Source organism: Photinus pyralis, unplaced genomic scaffold, assembly GCF_008802855.1.
Source record: "Photinus pyralis isolate 1611_PpyrPB1 unplaced genomic scaffold, Ppyr1.3 Ppyr1.4_LG8, whole genome shotgun sequence".
Taxonomy (NCBI): Eukaryota; Metazoa; Arthropoda; class Insecta; order Coleoptera; family Lampyridae; genus Photinus; species Photinus pyralis.
In genome coordinates, this window is record NW_022170819.1 from 20414644 (window position 1) to 20427039 (window position 12396).

The 12396-nt window shown below is 34.3% G+C and overlaps 1 protein-coding gene across 1 annotated transcript; it reads left to right on the forward strand.

The window, feature by feature from the left end:
- Window positions 1-3713: 3713 nt before the first annotated feature.
- LOC116179445 lies at window positions 3714-11311 on the forward strand (the record flags this gene model as incomplete). Its single annotated transcript, XM_031499237.1, has 2 exons — window positions 3714-4036; window positions 10088-11311. Coding segments are annotated over 2 exons (1278 nt in total), but the record flags the coding sequence as incomplete, so codon positions are not given.
- Window positions 11312-12396: the final 1085 nt, after the last annotated feature.

Genomic DNA, 12396 nt, shown 5'->3' on the forward strand with positions numbered 1-12396 from the left:
GATAGAACAACGTGTCTTCATTATTAAAGAATATTTCAAAAATAGTGAAAGCTTGGCGGCTGCAGTTCGAAAATTTCATACAAAATATGGTCGGAATAGTTCCTTTTCTTTTTAAAATTACGAATTTTATTAGAAAATTTGATTTATATGTATAGTAGTCCTCCATTGCGGGGGTTGTAATTTTTGAAGTACATCAAATATTTGTATTTCGTTAATCGATTATACATAAATGATCCCTAAGCAACCCTCCATTTGCACTCTAAGGCTAAAGTTCCTTTTCGTTTTAAAATTACGAATTTTATTAGAAAATTCTGACTTATATGTATTGTAGTCATCGATTGCGGGGGTTGTAATTTTTGAAGTACATCAAATATTTGTATTTCGTTACTCGATTATACATAAATGATCCCTAATCAACCCTCCAATTGCAATCTAAGGCTAAAGTTCCTTTTCGTTTTAAAATTAAGAATTTTATTAGAAAATTTAGTCTTATATGTATAGTAGCCCTCGATTTCGGGGGTTGTAATTTTTGAAGTACATCAAATATTTGTATTTCGTTAATCGATTATGTATAAATGATCCCTAAGCAACCCTCCAATTGCACTCTAAGGCTAAAGTTCCTTTTCGTTTTAAAATTACGAATTTTATTAGAAAGTTTAGACTTATATGTATAGTAGTCATCGATTTCGGGGGTTGTAATTTTTGTAGTACATCAAATATTTGTAATTCGTTAATCGATTATACATAAATGATCTCTAAGCAACCCTCCAATTGCACTCTAAGGCTAAAGTTCCTTTTCTTTTTAAAATTACGAATTTTATTAGAAAATTTGATTTATATGTATAGTAGTCCTCCATTGCGGGGGTTGTAATTTTTGAAGTACATCAAATATTTGTATTTCGTTAATCGATTATACATAAATGATCCCTAAGCAACCCTCCATTTGCACTCTAAGGCTAAAGTTCCTTTTCGTTTTAAAATTACGAATTTTATTAGAAAATTCTGACTTATATGTATTGTAGTCATCGATTGCGGGGGTTGTAATTTTTGAAGTACATCAAATATTTGTATTTCGTTACTCGATTATACATAAATGATCCCTAATCAACCCTCCAATTGCAATCTAAGGCTAAAGTTCCTTTTCGTTTTAAAATTAAGAATTTTATTAGAAAATTTAGTCTTATATGTATAGTAGCCCTCGATTTCGGGGGTTGTAATTTTTGAAGTACATCAAATATTTGTATTTCGTTAATCGATTATGTATAAATGATCCCTAAGCAACCCTCCAATTGCACTCTAAGGCTAAAGTTCCTTTTCGTTTTAAAATTACGAATTTTATTAGAAAGTTTAGACTTATATGTATAGTAGTCATCGATTTCGGGGGTTGTAATTTTTGTAGTACATCAAATATTTGTAATTCGTTAATCGATTATACATAAATGATCTCTAAGCAACCCTCCAATTGCACTCTAAGGCTAAAGTTCTTTTTCGTTTTAAAATTACGAATTTTATTAGAAAATTTAGACTTATATGTATAGTAGTCATCGATTTCGGGGGTTGTAATTTTTGAAGTACATCAAATATTTGTATTTCGTTAATCGATTATACATAAATGATCCCTAAGCAACCCTCCAACTGCACTTTAAGGCTAAAGTTCCTTTCGTTTTAAAATTACGAATTTTATTAGAAAATTTAGACCTCGTATGTATAGTAGTCCTCGATTGCGGGGGTTGTAATTTTTGAAGTACATCAAATATTTGTATTTCGTTAATCGATTATACACAAATGATCTCTAAGCAACCCTCCAATTGCACTCTAAGGCTAAAGTTCCTTTTCGTTTTAAAATTACGAATTTTATTAGAAAATTTAGACTTATATGTATAGTAGTCCTCGATTGCGGGGGTTGTAATTTTTGAAGTACATCAAATATTTGTATTTCGTTACTCGATTATACATAAATGATCCCTAATCAACCCTCCAATTGCAATCTAAGGCTAAAGTTCCTTTTCGTTTTAAAATTAAGAATTTTATTAGAAAATTTAGTCTTATATGTATAGTAGCCCTCGATTTCGGGGGTTGTAATTTTTGAAGTACATCAAATATTTGTATTTCGTTAATCGATTATGTATAAATGATCCCTAAGCAACCCTCCAATTGCACTCTAAGGCTAAAGTTCCTTTTCGTTTTAAAATTACGAATTTTATTAGAAAGTTTAGACTTATATGTATAGTAGTCATCGATTTCGGGGGTTGTAATTTTTGTAGTACATCAAATATTTGTAATTCGTTAATCGATTATACATAAATGATCCCTAAGCAACCCTCTAATTGCACTCAAAGGCTAAAGTTCTTTTTCGTTTTAAAATTACGAATTTTATTAGAAAATTTAGACTTATATGTATAGTAGTCCTCGATTGCGGGGGTTGTAATTTTTGAAGTACATCAAATATTTGTATTTCGTTAATCGATTATACACAAATGATCCCGAAGCAACCCTCCAATTGCACTCTAAGTCTAAGGTTCCTTTTCGTTTTAAAATTACGAATTTTATTAGAAAATTTAGACTTATATGTATAGTAGTCATCGATTTCGGGGGTTGTAATTTTTGAAGTACATCAAATATTTGTATTTCGTTAATCGATTATACATAAATGATCCCTAAGCAACCCTCCAACTGCACTCTAAGGCTAAAGTTCCTTTCGTTTTAAAATTACGAATTTTATTAGAAAATTTAGACCTCGTATGTATAGTAGTCCTCGATTGCGGGGGTTGTAATTTTTGAAGTACATCAAATATTTGTATTTCGTTAATCGATTATACACAAATGATCTCTAAGCAACCCTCCAATTGCACTCTAAGGCTAAAGTTCCTTTTCGTTTTAAAATTACGAATTTTATTAGAAAATTTAGACTTATATGTATAGTAGTCCTCGATTGCGGGGGTTGTAATTTTTGAAGTACATCAAATATTTGTATTTTGTTAATCGATTATGTATAAATGATCCATAGGGAACCTGCCATTTGCGCTCTAAGGATTTGATTGAGGCAAATCCAGAATATGCTCGACGTGCAAACGGCAAAAAAGTTATGGTTTCATTTGGTTCTAACAGGGGATAGCAAATGAAGGCTAGGGATCTATTTGATCTATAGCATCAAATTTAGATCATTTTGCTGTCATACTGAGATTACTGTACGTTCTTGAATATTGTTTTAAAATCTTTGTATTGGAATAATCAGAGAAATAGTTTTTGTCTTCGATGTGGCATATTTTGGTGGTGTGGTCTCAGTCCTAAGGAATGAAAAGAGTAGCGAATTAATTATTTTAAAATAACAATGAATTGTTTGAGTTCTTAGGTACGCCTATTTGGTGTAAAAAGGAGAAATGAATGAATGAATCTGTGCTAGGCTGTCAAGGTAAACAGAATAAGTGCCTTATTTTCAAAAATAAGTACTTCCCAAAATAGGTCTTTTGCTGAGATTCCTTTAATTCGCCTAATTACAAACGGTTGTTCAATTGCAAGATAATCTTAAGGAATTTAAGTCACTGAATTTTCATGAGAAATTGCGCCGAATTTGAAATCGCGAAAAATTCTTTTCCAATAACTTCGGGCAAGGTCAAATCTACTAATAGGCCTCATGCTCAATTAATTAGCATGCAAGAACACTCCCACTTGAATACCTACAACTATCTTGTAAATAAATATCATTTCAATGTTTAGGTCAGTCTATTCGCAAGTTAGTCGGAAAGATCAGATCGGCAAGTGCGGAACGCAAAGCTCGCCAGCAGCAGCAGCGAACGAAAAGGTCACCTTCGCCGTCGTATAAGCAGGGCCACGTTATCGATAACATACACGAATCGCAAAACGGCCACCACATGGAAAACGGCCGACGCGAAAATTCGCCTGGGCCAGTTCACCGATACTACCTGGGAGAGGATCCTTTCGGCGGCAGCATTTACGGGCGTGAGAATAAGTACGATGGGGTAAGACCGGCGCGCTCGACAAGAAAGCAGTACATACAGCAACCGGAAGAATATAGGTATTTATCTTCTTTTTTCCTTTATTTAAAAAAATCGCGTCTGAGTCATGATTCCTATTAACCTTGAATTATTAAACGAGAATAACTAGTCGAACTTCGCGTAGAGGATAAGTGCAATAACCATCGTCGGTTTTGAATATCAATGAAAAATTCCTTTCGCAGATGAGGGTTGGTATAGTAATTAGTCGATCGATTTCGTAATTCTCCTAAACCTTCTCACGCCAAATTAATTTGTAAATGAAGCGCGAAGCAAACATGTTTTTAATGCTCTATTACCATGTATAGATGATCGCCATCGTCAAGGACTACGCAGTTTTTGCGTTATGAAACTACTAAGCGGCTTAGAGTAGATTAAATAGGAGGTGATCTTATCTAAAGCGCTGAAGATCATCGTCAGTTGCCTCAAAAATCTAGAGTTCGAAAACCCTGATGAGATACAAGGCACGTCAGTCCTCCCATTGTTTATTAAATTCAATGATGCATTTTTATATTTTGAACTTTGTGTAGAAACAGAGTACATTCACCCCAAAAGCTTACTACCTAATCTTAGTCTACAAGAATTTCCCAAATTGGATTTACCTAAACTTTACTACACGTCCAATTACTATGCTCAATGTTTTGAAATTGGCCAAATCACTCAAATTATACCAACATTTGGGATTCAGGAACAAAAAAATCACTGGGTCTGCATAATACTCTTCCGTTCCCGGGCCACCCTTATTAATTTATAATCAATCAGCAAAATTCACAGAGTCCCAAAAATGATCGCTAAACAACCCTTCAATTGCACTCTAAGGACAAAGTTCCTCTTCGTTTTAAAATTACGAATTTTATTAGAAAATTTAGACTTATACATATATGTATAGTAGTCCTCGATTGCGGGGGTTGTAAATAGTCTATAGCTTTTGATTGAGAAGTCTGATCGAAAAAGTACGAATTGTTTTGGATTCTACGCACCAAAATTAGTAAGAAAAAGTGTTTTCCCGAGAAATTTTGGTGCAGTCGATTTTTGGTAAAAAAGGAAGGTTATACACTGCCTTTTTTTGAGGCCCGAAAAAAAAATTGTTTCAGATCGACCCGGAAAAAAATTTTCTTATAGAATGTGGCCGTAGAATCCATAATTTCAAACAGTTCCAAGATTGGGCTACTAGTTCAAAAGTTACAGCCCTTTGAATTTTCTTTCGAATTTGGTTTCTAGTCTTATGTAATTTTTGTAGTATATACCTCGGTATATACATCAAATATTTGTATTTCGTTAATCGATTTTATATAAATGATCCCTAAGTAACCCTCCAATTGTACTTTAAGGACAAAGTTCCTTTTCGTTTTAAAATTACCAATTTTATTAGAAAATTCCACTTATATGTATAATAGTCCTCGATTGCGGGGGTTGTAATTTTTGTAGTACATCAAATATTTGTATTTCGTTAATTGATTATGTATAAATGATCCCTAAGCGACCCTCCAATTGCACTCTAATGCCATATTGTTTTTCTTGTAGCTAGCGTGGTGAAAGTACACATATAGCTTCACAAAAAATAAAAACCTCCTGAAATTTCAAATTTGAGTATTCAAAAGAGTTGTGCTTATTATGAAAAATTCTTTACGAAGATAGGTATGCAATTTTCCGGAAAATTGTGGAGTGAAAAATTTTGTTTTTGTTTTTTCACTCTAATTGTTTAAAATATTAAATATACGGAAAAAAGTTTCAATTAAAATTTGTAGCTGATGCATTTATCTACAAAATTTGCCTGAAAAGTTTTTCTGTAACTTGAAAAGTGTACGAGATATAATTGATTTCAGCAGAAGTCGATTCGTGGGTGCGCGCGAACGTCCCGTTTATTAAAGGCTTGATTTAAAAGTTAATAATTTGAAGGTTGTGATGCACTGAAAAAATAATAACGAAACGTTGGGAGATCCTATTCATTATTTTTATCGAGAAAATGCCGACAAAAATATAATTTTTGAAAATGGTGTTAAATACCTTTTACATATATATAAAGCTCCAACAAAAGTTCAAAGTCTAAATGAACTTAGTTGATACATAATGTTGTTAAAAAAAAGCAGTAAATTTGGCCACTCTTTCACCTACATCGGACGCTGCAAGACAACATGTTTTTAGAGTGTATTATCAGATTCAACAATGGTTATCTTCTAAAATTTCTCCTGAATCCTGGGGTTGGCAAAAACAAGATATTTTAATGCCTATAAAAATGAAGCAAGCCCTTGAAATTTTAAATATGATCTTTTGTAACTGCAAAACTGGTTGTAAAAAGGCTTGCGGCTGTAGAAAAGCTAAGCTCCCTTGTTCACCTGCATGTGGTCACTGTCAAACGGGAAATTGTACTAATTTAGAAGAAAAACAGCGTAGATATTGACGAAGATGAAGATAATGATGACTTCGACGATCAAACAACTACAAATGGTGATAATCAAGACACTCAAGGTTCACATTTTGCGGATAACTTCAGTGAAGATGAAAATGATATTGAGTTATATTTGAGCTCGGAAGACGAATGATACTGATTGATTTCTATATGATTAATAAATGAAAACTCTACGTTTCTACGTGTCATTGTTTATTTACTATCTTAAAATTAAAAACTTGAAAATTGATTATGTTTAAAAATACTCTTAGGAAAATTTGGTATATTTCAAAAGATATCAGAAAACTTCAGACAAATTTTATAGATAAATGCATTGGCTATAATTTTTGATTTGAACATTTTTCTGTATTTTCATTATTTAAACAATTAGAGTGAAAAAACAAATAACAAAATTTTCGACCAAAGTTCTTCCGAAAAATTGCTTACATAAATTGGTAAAGATTTTCTCATATTAAGCACAATCCTTTTAACTACCTAAGTTTGAATTTCCAAAAGGGTTTTACTTTTTGCTGCATTTTACGGATATTTTGTGTACTTTGACCAGGCTAAGAAGGGATGACATTAAACTTCTTGGGAGAGTTGGAGCACAGTTCTCTTTGGATACGCATTTGGAATGGCGAATGCATTCACGGAACCCCTTTTGCATTTACCCCAAGGTACTAATTCTAAATTCTGAAAACCGTGGTTTCTTACCTCAAGTGCTTTTGTCTTTTGGATTATGATCTACATTCTACATTACCTACGATTACTCCAAATATTCATTTGTACTAGCTTAACAACGCTTCATATACTTTATATTAATTTGTTTACTGATATTAGTTACCGTTGCTTTGTAAATTAGTTTTTGAAGTTACCGACTTTGCCCGAAGCCAATATCTGCAATTTTTAGTTACCTACGTTATTTTATTTACTCCGAAAAAATTGTTCATACTACCTGATTTACATTCTAAATTAATTAGATTGCATTGCTGTTGTATAGAAAGTTAGTTGCTTGTGCATCGTAAAGCAGTTTGTTCTTGCATAACGCCACGTTAATGCTTTTATATATATATATATAATCATCGATCGTAGGATAAATCCGTGGTCGAGTCAAAATTTTGCTTCTGGTTAGTTAACGTAAGTTGAATTATTGATTCTGATTGAGTATTAGTTACGGTTTAATATTCGATTGTCTAGGGTTAAACGTTAGAATTGCTTTCGCAATATATTAAGTGCCGCGCTATTCACTACCCCTTTTATTAGTTTGATTGTGTTGTTATCTATTACTGAATGGCAGAAGGCGCTCTTATGAGCTCACAAGGTTGCGACCTGTAGTCAAAAGGTAATTTTTTGACGTAGGTTTGATGATTCTTACTTCTTATGATCCAAAGAATGATCTCGTGCTGCATTTTCAAGTGGAACTAAATAGCGTTAATTAAGAAGATGAAATACGATATAAACGCCAGATATCTTAGCTCGAAAAATTTCCGAAACCCATTAAGAAACAAAACCCCATAAAATAAACAACGCACACACCTTCCACAGTTGCAATGCATGTGAGCAATTTATTCTTTCAAGGTCTAACAAAACCACTTGACAGAACAGCTTCCTAGCTCAAACCATATATTTAAAAAAAAAACGTTTTTGACATTCTTACTTACAGTCTTTATAATTATTAGAAAGTGAACACAAAACCTTCCCCATACACTTGGATTAATCTTTAATTGTAATGCGACATGTTTCGGCTAACAAGCCATCATCAGGCCTAAAATGTTGTATGATTACAAATTTGTCTCACAAGAGTGATAAAACTTACAAGATGTTTTAATATCCGAACGGCTTCGAAATATTAATAATACAAGTTAAAAATTAATCGACCCTGACGGGGACGAAGAATTGAGCAAGTTTAAAGATCGAGAGTCCTGAAGGGAAGCTCCCGATCTTTAAACTTGCTCAATGCTATAACATTTTAGGCCTGATGATGGCTTGTTAGCCGAAACATGTCGCATTACAATTAAAGATTATTCCAAGTGTATGGGGAAGGTTCTGTGTTCACTTTCTAATAATTATTATACAACCCCATTTCGAGTTCAACAGAGATTGGACACCAAAATTAATTACAATCTTTATGCCTAATGCTAAAATTTTAACGAAATCAAAATAACGGCTTTGCCGTTTTTTGTAATATAACCTAGCAGAATTTTTGTAGGTTGTACACAGAAAATGAAAGTCTTTCGAATAATTTAATGAAAAAAGTTCGATGCCGTTGCGGCGATCCAAAATTGTTTGTTTAAATCTGGCCCGTTATTTTTCGTTTTCGTATGGCTAATAAATGCATATCAAAAATTTGAGCAAGATCCATACGATATACAGACGGAGAAAATGTTATTCTTTAAAAGCTGCATGAACTTTTGGCATGTCCAAAAAACGGCGATCGCAATTGCCACTTGGATCAAGCTAAAAAATGTGACAAGAGAAATTTTGAATTTTATTATTAGGCCACATATGAGTATGGTGATCTATGTAAATAAACCTTTTTTTTCTTATTGTGTAACCGCCTTATTTCTAAGTTCCTCGACTATTTTGCTATGTGAACTGATAGAATGATACACTGTAAAATCAAATTTCGACTGGATAGCTTTTCTGCGAGTTTGTCAGGGAGTCGAAGCCCAAGGATGAAGTTTTTTGGACGTTAACTTCCAATGTTTATCGATTGAAAGCGATTCCACGACTAAACACGCAAATTCCCTTTAAAATCCCTTTCTAGTTTTATTAGCACAAATAATTTCTTTACGCTTAAATTCAGATAACAATTACTTTCCGACGCGAAATATTCTTTCGGCTAAACCATTTTTGCTTCCAATTGTTTTCGCCATTTTTTAATTGTAAGATTTTAGGAAAACTCTGGTTCTCTTTTGGTAGTCTTAGACCGAATGCCTTTCAAAACTTCCCCGGAATAACTACCCGCAGAAAATTGCCCAGAGATAAAATTTACTTCTTGACTAAACGCTGCTGGCTCGGGTTACCATGGAGCACGCACTGGTCGCATCGGTAGCTCAAACGCGAATGCCTTAAAATTTGTCTTACAGATTAATCTCCCTTATTCGTTATTAAATAATTAACGCCTTTCCAATATGACTAACCATTTTTCTTTAAAAGCCAATCAGGATCGCTGTAAAAAAACTAGGTTGTTTTAAAAAACCTACGGTAATTGTGCTGAATTGTATCTTTAAAATGTGTACTTTTGGGTCATAAATTTTTGCAATAAAACCCTATTGAAACAAGATTACCCCTTATCATCTGCGACTTTCTGGAGTCGTGATTTCCTAAAGCTGTTAAGAGGACAACGCGCTATAGAAATTAAATGACGAATAAAAGACGGTCATTAATTCCATCAATCACTTATGGAATTTTACAACCCGCACAGTCATACAATTTATTGGAAAATTCAACCCTCTAATTTTGACAACCTGTAGACAGCCTTTCTGTGATATCTGATACCGATTAAATAATGGAGCATGGATTTCCCTACTATAAAATTGCACTCAAAGTGCAAGTGCGCGTTTCCAAATGTGCAATTGGAATATTTATTTGGAAGATATTATAATCTTTGGCCCAATTTTAAAATTTTAAAACATTAGTAAATGCGGAAATGTTAAATATTAATGCAACATCATTATTCTAGGTCACACAGTACTCTTGGTCGATTCAGCAAGTCAACAAGTCGCCTAGGCTATTCATCAACCCCGGAAAATCGAAATTCCCAAACCTTGCCCCGACATTTGTCAAGACACGAACCGCCCACACGTTTAGAAAAAAACGACCGATCCAACAGCACAATCAACGTCTCGTTCATCAACACAGTTTCCTCCCCAAATAAGCCCCTATCAAATGGAGCACCCGCGAAACCCGTACGAACCTACAAATCAAATCTCTCGCGTAGCAAAAGCTTTAACGTCGACTTGGAGTCGCCGTACCGTTCCTCGCACAAAATGCAGCTCTCCTCACCTTCCGGTTTGAAAAGTCCCGGACTGATATCGAGTATCAGCCGTAGCCAGCGCGATCTAACCGAAGACGGCATCGAGTACAAGAGCACATCCCGTTTTGTAAAAAACGGAGTTAGTGACAATAAGAGAACGTTCCTAAACGACTTGAAGCAACGCGCCCCCGAACTATACAAAACTCTGCACGAAGAAGAAAAGCACGAATCTTGGAGGCACAACGGTACGACCACACGCCAGCACAACGGCGACATCTACGAGCCGCCCACGCGACTTCGAGACACGCACGTAGTTAAGAATTTCAAGGAGAGCTTCGCACCGTCACTCACGCCGACAACCAGGGCTATTATAAGACGGGGCAGTAACTCGAGCAATGACTACTCCGAGACGTACCACACCAGTACGCGTAATGACGACCCACTAAGACCCACAATTACAAATACCGTCCAGAGTTTCAGCAAGAAAACGGTACCGTCAAGAGACGGGAGTAGCTTCCAAACCATCGAATCGACAGAGACCAAGTCGATTACCAAGAGCCGATATCGCGATCCGGGCGTCAAACAAATTTACTCTTACGATCGGAGGTTAAACAATTCATCCGGACCGGTCGTCATTGAAGTTAGAAATAATTATAAGTAATTTAAGCCGTTGACTTTATTTATTCTACTTTACTAAGTGTACTGACTGAGCTATTATACTGTAATAGAGCGATTTTGCTGATTAATGTAGGTACCTATGAGTAAATATAGAGTTGCGCTTGCAAAATGTGTATACTGCCCTAATTTGAGGTTCAATTTGTAAAAATATGCCTTATTTTATTAATTAGATTCATATGTGTATGTATGTATAATAATTTTGCAATTAGTCTAATTAATTGTTTTTTTACTAGCAGTGCCAAATAATACATATTTGTAAATAAACAGCTTTATTCCGTTTTTTATATTGTACTTATTGGTCTATCAAGTTTCGAAAGAAGGTTTTATTCTACCGGTTTTGCATCTACCTGCAAATTTTCATCTGAGATAAATACAACAAATTTGACATGAAAACTATCCGGGTCGCACAAAGGATTCGAATAAATGCATTATTAATTGATTGTCAATGACAATTAAAACAGAATCTCTGCAAGAAAGACACTTATTGTTTAGACATAGTACCCCGCACGTAGACGTTCGATAAATAAAATAAAAATTTTACTTACAGTTTTTTTTAAGAATCCACTAGTAACCTGGTTGTGAACACTCGCTGACAATTTCAGGAAACTGCACTTTTCTTATTAAATTGAATCTTGATAAATAAGATGAGAAATTTTCTCGGTGGTTGATCGGACGGTAGAAATTTTTAATGATAAGACAAAGGTTTCACTAAGCAGACAACAGTTTTGTTTACTCACATTCGCGCTACCTTTTTATTTAGTTTAGTTTAGTAGTTATTATATTGTCAGACCATTTTCAAAAACTTGTGTGTCTTGTTGACGTGTGGTAAAACATTATTAACCGAAGCATAGTTTGCTTCCACATACAACGCGTTTTCCATTACTAGAAGGTATAGATACCTTTATACTTTAGAGGCTGTACCAAAACGGCAAATACAAAATGATATTAAAAATATACAACAGTGACCAAAGAACCAACGTATATAAAAACCAGTTTGATTTTTAACATCTCCAATGCGAATACTTTGTTGTTCATTATGGCGACGACTGCCAGTATGGAGAACGCTCTTTTTCAACCCTTAGCAACTGAACTCATTTGCGACATTATCAATTTACATGGATTTGATATGACTTTAGTAAACTTACACAAAGATTTGGAGAGGTAAGAAAAGCACTTGTAAACTTAAGATCTACCACCTACCTCTGTGTACATCAACGTAGCAGGAGGGCAAACAAAAGTACCGCCGAATGTCACACTGCGATGCTCCCATGAGTTGCAAGAAGGAAACCCTGAAACAATACAAGTGCTATAGTTACATCTGACTTAAAGTAGGAAAA